The 13,644-nt window shown below is 48.1% G+C and overlaps 1 protein-coding gene across 2 annotated transcripts in view; it reads left to right on the top strand.

Moving 5' to 3' along the window:
* The first annotated feature begins 925 nt into the window (after positions 1-925).
* The window catches only part of Clic6 (chloride intracellular channel 6), a 48,728-nt gene continuing 36,009 nt past the window's right edge, over positions 926-13,644 (top strand). The window contains exon 1 of one of the 2 annotated variants that reach the window (XM_042259561.2): positions 926-1,039. In XM_042259561.2, coding sequence (XP_042115495.1) covers positions 1,034-1,039 — 6 coding nt within the window. In that variant the 5' untranslated portion in view covers positions 926-1,033. Of the gene's footprint in view, positions 1,040-4,514; positions 6,061-13,644 lie in introns of those variants that run through there. The other variant, XM_076549227.1, reaches the window with a different exon arrangement.

Below are 13,644 nucleotides of genomic sequence, written 5' to 3' on the forward strand. Positions count from 1 at the left end.
TGAGCAGAGAGAGAAGTGATTTTGGAGCCACTTGTAGGAGAAGAAGAAGACTAGAAAGAAATCACAAGGTGGGCTTTAGCTCAGCCTTAAACAAACCCTGCGGATGAATGTTATAGATACCATATGAGAGGAGCAAGTATGTGTGTGTGTGTGTGTGTGTGAGTGTGTGTGTGTGTGTGTGTGAGAGAGAGAGAGAGAGAGAGAGAGAGAGAGAGAGAGAGAGAGAGAGAGAGAGAGAGACTATCTTTATGGAAATGAGTCTGTTCCTGTTGGGAAAACAACAGAAACAACCAAGTCTTGACTTGTTCCGGGTCTACGACGTCTTTTTGGAATCTCGGTTCTGCGCCTTGTGATTACTTATCCCATACGGCAGGGCAGCACCATGGCGGCTCAGAACTTCGCCTCCTGTCACTGATCCACTCGGCTGCCACCTCTGTTTAATCTTGCCTACTATTTAAACAGCTAATCTAGTGATGGCGACTTCTTAACGGCGTACAGGTCACTGAGTGGCTCCGAAGCGACCCGCACGACCTTCATGACTGTTTACTGCTGTTTCTTTAGTGGCCCCTTATAGGACTTGCCCCTTGCTAATAATTAACGCATCTGCTGCAGTAGTCGCCAAAGGGAAGAGGTAAGGATCTCTGTGCCTAGCACATCTCATGACATTGTCTTGCCCCCTACATGGTAAAAATCAATGGAGAAAAGTTGTTTTAAAAACTAGTTCAGATTGATGCATAGGAATCTGAAGACATGTGTGTACTTATTTATTCAACACATTTCTCCCAAGATCCTAACGTGTGTGTGGTTCTGTTCTAGATAATGGTAAATAAGAGTCCCTTGTCGTCATGGCAACAGCATCACTGTGGGGTGAGATAGGCTAGATGTAATAATAGGTGTTATACTGTACATCAGAAGGAGATAACTGCTAAAGGGAATGTAAGATGGAGAAGGATTCCAGGGCACAAGAGTTGTGCTACACCTCTTATCAACACCAATAACAAGACCAGAGCCCAGGAGATAAAGTAGCTTGTATATGCAGGTCAGTCATCCCCAACCAAATGGGCTTTGTTAACCTGGTCTTTCTCCAAGGGCACAGCCAAGACTAACACGAACTCAGTCAGGCAACAGGCTGGCCTGGGCTGTGCCAACCCTACGAACAATTCAACAGTTTCCTGGAGATACTAGCCCTCTTATTACCAGGACATTTGTACCCAGTGGCTTGAGTTAAAGTCTATTAACTACCAACTGACACAGGTGTGGACCCTCACCCCACTGTCCTGTGAAAGGAACGGAGAACACTGGCTCTGTATTAAGAAGCTTTACATGTGCTTAGGCTCACAGCTGTCAAACCAGTGCAAATAAACCTAGCTACAGTTCTCAGCGGCTCATATCCACAATCCCTACTTACACCCAGAAATCCCCCAATGGCTCCAAACACTGCAAGCTTTTGGGGGACACTCACCTGGAAGTGAACCGGTTTGACCAGCATTCATTTGAGGGTGACCTTTAACTGGGTGTGTATCTGAGGTTATGTATAGCTTTTACATTTATTTTTGGTTTTTAGTGTGTGCATATACATTTTGTGGTATGTGTATGTGATGTGGATGTGTGTCATGTAATGTACGTGCATATGTGTGCACGCACACGTGTGTCCACACATGCAGAGGCCAGAGAAGGGTATCACGTGTCCTGCTCTCTCATGCTCCACCTTATTCCCTTGAGACAGGGTCCCACTGAGCCCAAAGCTGGACTGGTGCCCAGCAACTCCCAGGAATTCTTCTCTCTGTGTCGCCCACAGTTCTGGGCTTACAGGGGCATGTGTGGCCACCACACCTGACTTTTTAGGTGGTGCTGGGATCCAAACTCAGGTCCTCATGCTTGCACAGAATGTGCTCCTACATGGTAAGCCATCTTCCCAGCCCCTGATTTTTCTTTTTTAACATTCCTCACATAATGTGCTATTTATCTGTGTCACTGAGAAACTATTTCCACATTTAATCACAGGGCAATGGGTCATATATGTCAAGTAATATATGATGTGAGAAATCATGCAATCATTTCTTTTTTCAGAATTCTCTTCTCCGCAGTACATTTGGTCCTAAATTTTTATGTAAAGGAACATAAACAGATGCCATTGCTGTTAGGATCTCATTTCTGCCTCTGTTCTTCTCTTAGAGACAGACATGAGTGATGGATGCTTTCTTGCTCTGGAGAATGTGTCAGGATTTTCTTTCTAGGTATCTGGAGCCACCTAGGCTCTACTCAGCATGTCCATTTCTCTCACCGGTGTGGGTGACATGCCTTGAGTAGTTGTTTTGTGGCATCTGCTCTAAGCTGTGGCTTCTGTCCTATTTCCTCCTAGGCAGAGTTCACCTTGGAGGAAGGTGATATGAGGTGCATGTCATGGGGCTTCTGTCCTGTTGTCTTTGTTTTGTGCTTCTTTGACGGAAGATCATAGACTGAGTAAGGAATTTCTTACTCACAGTTTTGGGGGCTGGGAATGGCAATATCAAATATGTTAGCCTCTCATAAGTACTTTCTTGACGCATTGTCCTGTGGTAGAAGGTGTTTCTTATCTAGGAAGAAAGGTCAAGAGGGAAAGAAAGGAGAAGAAAAGAGAGACAGACACACACACAAAGAGAGAGAGAGAGACAGAGAGAGACAGAGAGATAGAGAAACACACACACACACACACACACACACACACACACACACACACGAGGTAGGGGGGAGAGTTAGTATATGTCTCTCTTCCTCGTCCTAAAGCCACTAATGCCACCATGAAGTCCTTGACCTCGTGCTCATCTAACTATAAATACTCCCCAAAGGCCGCCTGTAAATAACATTAAATGTGAAGTTCAAGATTAAGTTTTTAACACATGGATTTTTCAGGGACACATTTAAAACACAGCTCTAGCCATCCATCAGTGATGAGCAGTGGGAATTCGGAGGAAGAATTTGGGTGAATGACTAAGTGTACCACTTCAAGATACATCCCAGTCTTGTAAAGACAACAGAATCCTCTGGATGTGATGGCTAAAACCAGTAAGAGCCTGACAAGTCAAACTGGAATCCCCACCGTCCCACTGTTTTTAGGCAGCATCCTCTTGGGTGCTTGCAAGTATGGAAATCTTGGGTTCAGTCTCCCGAATTTTATAAAGACTTGTCAAGATGGTGTCTGTAATCTCAGCAAGGCAGGAGGGTCAGAATTCAAGGTCATACTCAGCTATATAGTGTGCTTGAGGCTAGCCTGGGCTACATGAGACCCTGCCTCAAAACTAACCAACTTCTATTATGTTGAGCTATTATTATCTTTCTGTGTAAAAATGTCAAGGCTTTTATTATGAAGGGATGTTGAATGTTATTAAATGCACTGTCTGCACCTACTGAGACGAAGACATTTTTAAAAAGATTTATTTTATTTTTATTGATTTGTATGTATGTTATGTGTGTGGGTTTGTGCACGTGAGTGCAGGTATCATTTGAAGCCAGAAGAGGGTGTTGGGTCCTCTGGAACTGGAGGAAGTTGTGAGCCACCTGATGTGGGTGCTGGGAATCAAACTCAGATCCTCTGAAAGAGCAGCACCCACTCTATCTCAGAGCCCTCTCCCCAGCCCACATACACTGTTTTAAAATGCATCCATTTTGTTGACATGATGAGTTGCATCTATAAATTTGCATGTGTTGTCTCATAATTGCAACCCTGGAAGGGAACCAACTAATAGTTGTGAATGGTCTTTTTGATATGTTGTTATATTCAAATCCTTATGTTCTGATAAGAATTTTTGCATCTACATTCATCAGGAATATTGGTCTATAGTTGATGTGTCCTTTGATAAGAGGGAAATACTGGCCTCGTAGAATAATTTTGGGAGGGCTCCCTCTCAATTCCGTGGAACAGTTTTGAGAAGAACTGGTGGTTTTCCTTTTAAACCATAACTCCCTTCTCTTTATGGGGAGGTTCTCTGATGGATGATCCTGGGAGATTCCTAGCCCAGAGAATTCCCGAACGCTTCCTTCTTTCACATTCTGAATTTTCTTTTCCCACCTTCAGCTCCAAACAAACCCCTTACCACGAAACTGAGGCCCAAGCACTGGTCATGAGTTAGAAAAGCAGAGTCCGAGGATGCAGATTCTTAGCGTCTTCGGGGGAAGTAAGAGACATAAAGTGAGGAAGTCTTTCCCCTGGTAAGAGCTCAGCTGACCCCCTTTGCTCCTTTCCATAAGCTTCTGGAACCCACGGACACGGGGAGTCAGCAGGCTCACGTCCCTGATCCCTCCCTTTAGGGTTTATACTTTTGCTGTAGAACCAGAGGCACAGGTGGGTCTATTCCACTCAGGACCAGAGGAGTCTCCTCCATGATGAGGTAAGGTGAGGTAAGGTGAGAATTAGGTACTGACGTATGTGATTGTGATTTAAATAGCCCTGAAACTTGAAGCTGTTCCAGAAAAAACGCCAAAGTGGCCAGTAAACTCAGTCTTCTCCTTAAAATCCACAAAAGCCACAGAAAGGCTATATCATTGGCTAGATTCCCAGGCCACCCAAACAGGCTGGGAGGTGGGGAAAAAACCCCGCCCAAGTCCAAGGAGGGTAGAGTTGCCTCTGAGGACTTCTGGTCAACTTCCGAAACCGCAGGGAACCAGGCCATTTCTTCCAAGGATTCAAGAGGCAAGCTGTGGTTCTTTAGCCTTACACCCTAGCCTGTGCATCAGGATTGGGGTCCGGGTGCGAATCTTGGAGAAGCGCGAACACTAGAGGAAGAACACAAAGATCTTAAGCCAGGGGAAAGGACATAGCTCTCGGGCCGGCTGGATTTCGCATCAAGCGAAACCTTCACCTCCAGAGCCCGGAGTGGGGTGTCCTCTCGGAGGGGGCTAGGCAGCCCCTGTCCGTCATCCCCGAGCAGCTTCGAGGAAGGGTGTTTCACCATGGCTGAGGCCGAGGAGCCCAAGGGGGTCGCGGAGGTTGCTCCGGGCCCCCAGGGACAACCTGAAGGTGCGAGGATTGAGGGACGAGGAGAACCTGGGACTGCAGATCTGGAGGGGCGGGAGGCGAGGAAGGGAGCTGCAGAGGCGCCCAGGGACCAGGGGGCGGGCGCAGAGGCGACTGCCTCGGGGAAGGAAGAAGGAGGCTGTGGGCAGGACGGAGGGATCGGGGAAGCGCAGGCGCAGGACCCGCCGACTGGCCCGGGAACCGAGACTCCCAGCAGAGCGCAGGGTGAAGCCGAGGCTGCAGAGCGCGACCCGGAGGGCGCGAAGCGCGACCCCGAGGGCACCGGGGTCCTGCAGGGAGCGGAGGAGGAGCCGGACGCCCAGCAGGTGCTAGAGCCGAGCCCCGGGCTAGGCGCGCAGGGTGAGGTCCCCGAGGTCCCTGGGGACGATCGCCAGGAGCCAGAGGACCCCACAACCTCAGAGGCGCGGGAAGAGGTAGAGTCTAGTCTGGAAGTGCAGGGAGGAAGTGCACCAGGGTTGCAGATCAATACAGAAGCCCAGGGACCTGCAGGGGACAGAATGGACGCAGAAGCACCCGCAGGAGAGGCACACGGGTCAGAGGGTGAGTCCCAGGGTGGAGGGGAAAGCAGCCCTCAGCCCCAGGCTGAGGCGACTGAGGTCGCAGCCGCAGAGATCGGAGGACACGACCCCGGGGAGCTGGCGGGAACTCCAGCCGCAGATGCCGCCGGGGAAGAGGGAGCCTTGGGAAAAGACGGGTCGGTAGAAGCAGCTACAGGGGAGGCGAGGGTAGACGATGGCGAGAATGGGAAGCAGGGCGGGTCCCAGGAAGAGACCGGGGAGGAGGAAGCGAGGCCAGAACCGGGGTTGGAGGGACGCTGTGAGGAGGGCATCCAGGAGAAGCCCCCCGACGGCAGCCCCGATGAAGAGGAGGCCAAATCCACCACCGGGCACGCGGAGTCCCAGGCGGAGCTCAGCAACCACCTGGCTGAGGAGCCCAGCGCCCAGGGCGGAGAAGAATTGGAGCGAGTGAATGGCCGCAGAGAGAACGGCCCGGCATCCGAGGTGGAGGACCCAGGACAGGAGCACGACATCACCCTCTTTGTCAAGGTAAATCTCGCGTCCCCAGGCCCAGGAGTACACTGCCATTCTAATCTAGGCCGGCGGCGCAGAAGCTAAACTGTGCACAAGCGCTTCCATCCACCGGCCGGAAGGGACCCCTAAGGATGCTAGCTAGGGTTGTGGATGCAACTCAGCGGCAGAGCATTCCTAGCATGGGCCACTTTCCATCCCCAACACCGCAATGGTCTGCGGCATGCGCCTGCAGTGTAAGGTCTGGGACTCAGGGGTTTGGGGGTGGAAGTGTCTGGAAGTCAGGTCTAAGGGTGCTACTAGTGACGCCCCACGGTCCCTCGTCCTGAACATCCTAACTGGCCCTTCTAGTCCCAAGGTTATTAAAGAATTAGGAGGAAAACAAAAGGTGATCCGCCTTGTTGGTCTTCAAAGGATTTCTGCCAAAGGAGCCTTTAATCCCCGAAGTGAAAAAAATGTGAGCAGGTAGGTTCAGGGGAAGAATTCTCAGACTTAACTCCCAGAGGCCCAGGGCTGCCCAACATTTTCAGTGGCAGAGCACATAATGTGTGTTCGGGAGCGGGGGGCAGTGGAAAGTCTCTTATGTGCTGTCTCGTTTATTGAACACTCTAAGATGGACTTGAACATCACACTCTGTGTAGTATTCAAGCCTTTACTCAGGAAGAAAACCACGATTTCGTTTTTTGAAAGAGCCCGTAGACACACGAGGAGGAAGTTTTGAGTGTAAACAGGCATTTTTTTTTATAACAAGGCTTCAAAGAATGGACAAAGTCCAGCAGTAGCTCACACCAAAAGCTTTGTTAAAAAAAAAAAAAAACAAAAAAAAAACCCAAACAACAAAAAACAAAGTTCTTCCTGGGACCTTTGGTCAGACCCCAGGAAGCTGGAGATAATAAGATGAAGAATGTGTTCCTTGTAGAACCCTAATCCTTCAGAAATACTTTCAAGCTTGTAGGAGCCACTTAGCTCTAAACCTCCTTGGCTGAGATTTTAATAAGTAAAAAGAAAAATGTTCCCAGGAGATCAACGTCAGGATTTAACCAAGTGTCTGGATGGCTAGGATCTGCGGTGTTTCCAGACAGTGAGGCTGTTTCCCATGCCCAGCACTGTTTTAAAGACCCAGGAGAGTGGGGAAAGTGATGGGGTCCAACATGTGAAGGCCCAGCCCCAGGCTGGCCCTGTAGGGACTGGAGTGCAGGAGCTGGGTGATTACAGTCTGGGGGAGATTCTCCATCGTTCTGGTCACATGGCTGTGTGATTCCAGCCAGCCTGCTTGGGTCGCAGTTACGAAGTGAATGGCAGCTCTGCCTGGGTCCTCTGCTTCACTGCTCCACAGACATAAGCTACACATGTCCTGGTCTCCACCCCCTTTCTCTCCGGCCTTCCCTTAGCATGTGGGTCCCATGCCAGCTGTAGGAAAGCACTACGCACGAGGGGAGAACCATATTCCTGGTCCTCCCAGCCTTGAAAATGGGCACATACTTCTGCCAGAGTGGAGTCTCCCCAGGATGGCTCCGACCTTGCCTCCACTGGGTTGTCAGCTGCACGCAGGAGGTTCCCTGCGGTCCTCATGTCCTCTGTGCCCTTGGCCTCTTCCCTGGACAGACCAAATGCGTCATTACATCTCCAGTGCAGAGGCAGGGGTAGAAGTGATGAGGCTTTGGATGAGGAACTGGCCAGTGGGTCTGGACCGAATCCTGGCGCTGTCACTTTCTTGATACTCGCTGTTTAATTTCACATCACGGTACCTAGGCTCGGAGGTTACTATGCAGTCTGGGAAACAGATCACGTAAAGCCCTTGGAGTTGTGCAAGGCTCTGCACTAGCATGGTGTCAGTGAGTGTGCTCACCCCGCCTTTGCCCCCTTCCCTCCCTCCAGCTTTCTTTGCTAGGGTGCTTTCCGCTCCTGCCATTTTCAAAGGGAACCCCCCTCTAGGTATTGAATTTTTCTTTGCTATGGATTAGAGTGTTATGAACACTCAAACGATGTATCTTTGTGGGTATTGTGGTTGGTGTGGGCAAAGGTTAGGGTTGCACTGAAGGTGGGTAGGTGTACATAGGATATGGGTTGGCTGACTCCAGACTCCCTGTTTGTCTTTACTCTTCTTTAAGAAAACAAAGAGATCACCCAGGCGGTGGTGGCACACATCTTTAGTCCCAGCACTTGGGAGGCAGAGCCAGGCAGATCTCTCTGAGTTCGAGGCCAGTCTGGTCTACAGAGCAAGATCTAGGACAGGCACCAAAACTACACAGAGAAACCCTGTCTCAAAAAAAAAAAAAAAAAAAAAAAAAAAAGAAAAAAGAAAAAAGAAAGAAAGAAAGAAAGAAAACAAATAGATCTCCCAACAGTGAGGGCGGATAGCTTCTGAGGGTCACTTAAGACCTGCCTTGGTTTCTGCTGATCCTACTAATCATTCTCTCTGGAAAAACAAAGAAAGAACAAAGGCACCCAAAGGAAGGACAGCAGAGACCTTTGGTTCAAGATGTCTTCTAGATTGTCACATTGTATTGGGAAAACGCTGAAACTAGGTTAGAATTACATTTTGTTACCAACTCGGGCTTATCTAAGTTCTTCTGGGGCCTCCTTGCAGATGGACTCTGTAGTCCACAGTGACAGGCTGACCAGCTTTGGCAGTGTGTAAAGGCACATGCTCATGGTGGTTCTCCTGGGCCCAGCTGACCTGTAGAGATGCTCTTTGAAGTCTGGCATTCAGCTACAGCAGTATCCTTCCCAACACTACACTTGGCCTGCATTCTGCCCACAACCTTTCCCTTTTACTGTTTTTCTTATTTTTCAACAAAGAAATATATTAGCGATACCACTTTATATATTATATGAAATTTTATTTAAATAGAATTGATTATAATATACACTAGAAGGGGTCCTAATGACATGGACTAGTGATAACCACAGCCTGAAGTCAGCCTATGATTTAGGCCAGCTGGTAGACTGTATTGCTCACCATTGTGAGAGTTACCATGTTAATACCTTGTCATTTGCTCTATGAGTATACAAGGATGTATTCTTGTGAAGGAGCTACGGCCATGGGCATCATGTCAAGGCAGATTCCCTTGAGTTTTGTGTTTCAAAGTAATGGCTAATCATTAATTGCTAATCTTTTTTTTTTCTTCCCTTAAAGAAGAGTTAACTATGTCACCAAGTTATAGGGTGATCCCCAAATATATTAAGTATGAGAGATGTTTTTCTTTCTTTCTTTCTTTTCTTTTCTTTTCTTTTTTTTTTTTTTTGTTTTTTTGTTTTTTTGTTTTTTCGAGACAGGGTTTCTCTGTGCAGCTTTGCACCTTTCCTGGAACTCACTCGGTAGTCCAGGCTGGCCTCGAACTCACAATGATCCACCTGGCTCAAGGCGTGCATGCGCCACCACCGCCTGGCGAGATGTTTTTCTTTTTTACTCAGGACTAGGAAAGAACTTCAGGAGAGCACATGCTGGTGGGGGCAGCAATCAAGAAACTAAATACCCACAGTAGTTTAACAGCCAAGGAAGGCTGGTTCACAGCAGGGTTTCTTCAAACCCAGCCCATGTTCTCTGAAGCAGGGTTAGGGATAGGGGAGTCGGAGATAAGGCTTTTCTGACAAATTTTACATGACGTAAAAAATCCTCCATGTAAGTGGATGACCCTGGGCCAGAGTCTAAGCGTTCTCAGGTTGTATTTTCCACAACTCACATTCAACTAGAACACACAGGTATAATTGAGCCTGTGGGTTTGTCTGGATCATCAGATCTGGATTTTTTTTTTTTTTTAAAGTGAAACTGAAATCTGATGAAAGTGAAGTAAAACTTAAGGAAGATGTAGCTTCTGGCTATGTGGTCAGAAGTGTGAAAAATAAATAAGCTAATTAAAAGGCTGCCACGCACGGCAACACTACATGGCTGGCCAGGACTGTGCTGGGACCTGCTTCTTAAAGACTACTGGTCAACCAGTAGGCTGTTGCTCCCTGTGAACATTCGGCAGAGAACATGTTGAGACCTGTTCTGTGGAGCTTGGTCTCTAGGGAACCTCCAGGGGAGATGTTATTTTCTCAACAATGTGAGTATTATGTGTTCTGAAGGGAAATGAGCAACACAGCACCCCCACATCTTCAGTCTTCTCACTCAGGGGTTTCTGATTTTCTTCTAAAACTGCTTTGAAAATGACAGTGTGGCTTAGCAGTGTGGTTTTGCTCCCCCCCTACAACTGGACACATGGACACTGCGGTGGGGTGGGGGAGATGGGTAGCCACACCCCTCACTAATCTGAATGAGATGGGGCCTCCTGGATTCGACCCTCCAACCTGGCCCTGCAATGGGCTCCTCATTCAGTCCCTCATTCGGTGAGGGTAGGTGAGTGCTCAGGTTTTGATGGTGTCAAGGTGACTAACAGTGAGAAGCAAGGTCTGTAAACAATCCTAGGTCCCCATAATCCCAGCCCAGTGTCTCTTGGAAGAAGAATAAGGCTGAATTCCCTCTGAGGACATCTTGGCCGCAGGGCTATGGATGCTGGGGCTTGGGTTTGAGGCATCTGTTTTTCTGCCCTGCCCTGTGCACACTGCTCCTGTCACTGAGCCTTATGGGAGCAGTTGTGTCTCTCGCCCTTCTGCACAAGCCCCTCCTCCTCACTTGAGGTCTCCTAGGGCCCAGATTTCACACAGCCAGCCTTCCTCGGTGAGGCATGCTCAGCTGCTCTATCTCGGGGAACATCTGCAACAATCAAGACACAATGCACTAGATTCTTTAAGTGGCCCACCCTTGCATTTTAGATACATAGATGTGACCTAAGAATTGAAGGACCCCGAAAAAGCCCAGATTCTGGTCTGTGTTTGGGGGTCAGGTGATATGCAGGGTTTCAGGATAGTCTGTTAACTCAGGATACACAAAGTACTGTATTTGGACACTGGGTTAGCATCAGAGAGCACATTGGTGCATGTTTTAGATGCTATAAAAAAAAAAGACCTGAAGTTGCCATAATAGGATACTGGATGCTGTGTTATTTATAAAGCGTAGATGTTCATTTGGCTCATGGTTCTGGAGGATGGGATCAGGAGCATGGTATTTGTTTCTGGATGGCTGTGTCATGACATGTCAGGGGTGGCACTGGATGGGGCAACAGGTCTAGCTAAGGTCTCTTTCTGCTTTGCCAATGTTGTCGTGAGTAGCTCACCCTCACGACCTCATAACCCTAACCATCTCCTAAAGATCCCACCCCCAAATATACCAACATGCGAATCTGGAGACCAAATTCCAGCACTCAAACTTTGGGGGTCACATTGATACTGGAGCAAAAAAGCAAGACCAGGAAGGTTCTCTCCGAGCTTATGATGGTGCATGGAGGAGGGGATGCTTAGCAAAGCTGTATGCTGTGCAGATGGAAGAGCTCTGCTGGCCTGGAAGCTGAGGTGAAAGACCCAGGAGCTTTTGCTTTCCTGTCTCAGCTCTCAGCGCATCATGCAGCACAGGATGGCACCCAGTGGGTGCTGGTGTGAGGGGAAGGAGGCTTGAGGATGGTGGGTGAGGTGCAGGCGTGCAGTGTACCAGGACCTGAAGACACAGCTGTCCCTACTACAGAGCTACCTATTTAGTTATGTTTGGCGAGACACCATCATTTCCTCTCCACAGATAACAGGAGCCCTGATCATCTCCAGTACAAACCCTTCAAGGTTTTCTAAAGTGGCTGGCCTAGATTTGAGCAGCTGCACCGGGCCAGCAAAGCTTTTCTTGCCAGCAGAGCTGACCCACGGTGACTGATGCTGAGAAGGAGCACCTGGAGAAACGTGCTCGGGGCTCACTTGCAGTTACAGGGGGCAAAAGCAGCTTCCTTTTCTTCTTATACAGGGAATAGGAGGCAGCAGTGGGCAGTGCCAGCAGGAGCAGGGCCTGACGCTCCGCGTCCCTTCTCCCTTTGTTGTGGGCAGACGGCCTCTTCCACCTACATCTGACCTTCAGAGAGGTCTCAGCCTTCTCCTCAGGCCCACTCCTCATTCCTTTGACCTGGAAGTGGATTTCCCCTGTGTCCCGCTGGCTAGAGCCGACTAATAGCCCCTTCTCCTCCAGCCCTTTCCCAGGCACAGGGCGGTGAGGCGGCAAGTTGGTTCTGTATCTGTATATCTGAAACCTAAGACTAGCTATTCACTTCTACATGGCTGAAAGTATCGAAAGAAGAGTATTTTGGGACCATGAGAAGAGGTGAATTGAGGTTTCATCAGAACCCATAAAGGGTTTCAGAGCCAGCTGTGATTATCCCCAAATGACCCGTTTATGACTGCTTTTATTCAGTGACATCAGAATTGAGCAGTTGTGACGGAGACTCTGTATACTTCAAAGTCTAAAGTATTTGCTGTTGGGCCCCTAAGAAAATGTTTGCTGGCCTGTAGGAACACCAGCTCTCGGTTGGTGCCTGAGGCAGACATGTTTTCATCTGCACAAAGCTGGGGTTTGGTTTAGGTGGAGAAAAGGAACCAGACTGTGGAGAATAAAGGACCCAAAGGTTCTACCAGAGTGAGCAGGAAACGTATAGGACACTAAGCATCGTAGGTAGTATGAGAAATGCGTTTTCTGTACAAAGTCTATAGTTTTGATTTCAATAAGGTCAAAATAAAACATAGATTAAATATGTTCATATGCAAATCACAACAGGAGGTGTGTGTAGTTTACATGGCTCTTCTATAAAATGTTCTCTACATTTTTTGAAATGATAAAAATTAGCAAAAAGGAAAAAATGAACATAAAACATATAATATAATGAAAAGTGAGTCTTCTTCCACCTCTGGGTATGAGCTTTCCAGCCTTTCTCCCTAGAGATAACCATTAAAGTTCTTCCCAGAGACATCTGTGCATACCAAACGTGTATGAAAATCCCCTCAGTGGATTGGCTATTAATTGCTTTGTAGAATTATGCCAAGACTTAGAATCCTTGACCTTCAAACAATGACGCTCAGAATTACTCGGGCTCAGGAATTTTGGAGCAGCTTGGATGTGTTGTAGTCAGGATACTGGCTAGCAGGGAAGGATTGAAGGAAGCAGAGAACCCCCTTCTAAGATGGCTGACTCACTTGCTTCCTGGTGGGAGGTTCAGCTCTTCACCACGTGGGACACCATGGTGCAGTGTTCGTGTCTTCCAGCCCACCCTGTGGCTGTCCCTAGAACAGGAATCCAAGGGGAATCCGAGATAAAGCCATAATGCCCTCTCTGGTTTCATTTCAAAGGTTACACAGTGTCGTGGCTGAGACTGTACCTTTTAAAGGGAAAGTCAAAGAATTTGTGGACACATGTTACAAACACCAAATCTAGTTCTATTGATTCTTACAGAAACACATTGCTCGCTTTGTTTCAATATGTCAATGCTTTTTTTAGAAACCGTCCTTTATGCTTGTTAAAAACGTCTTCGTAGTCTCATGGTGGATATTCTCTATGATCGATCCTTCTCGCATATGTAGGTGTTTTTCTTTCTTGATACACTAACCAGCACTGCACTGAACGTCCTTCCGGTCAGGCAACAATACCTGGAAGTTAAGTTGTTAGGCATGGCGTTGCTGGGAGAAAAGGTGTGCATGCCTAGAACGTGATAACCTTTGCTCATTTTCCTCCTCAAAGATGAGTTACGTGAA

The sequence above is a fragment of the Peromyscus maniculatus genome, chromosome 12, assembly GCF_049852395.1.
Source record: "Peromyscus maniculatus bairdii isolate BWxNUB_F1_BW_parent chromosome 12, HU_Pman_BW_mat_3.1, whole genome shotgun sequence".
In the NCBI taxonomy this organism is placed as follows: domain Eukaryota; kingdom Metazoa; phylum Chordata; class Mammalia; order Rodentia; family Cricetidae; genus Peromyscus; species Peromyscus maniculatus.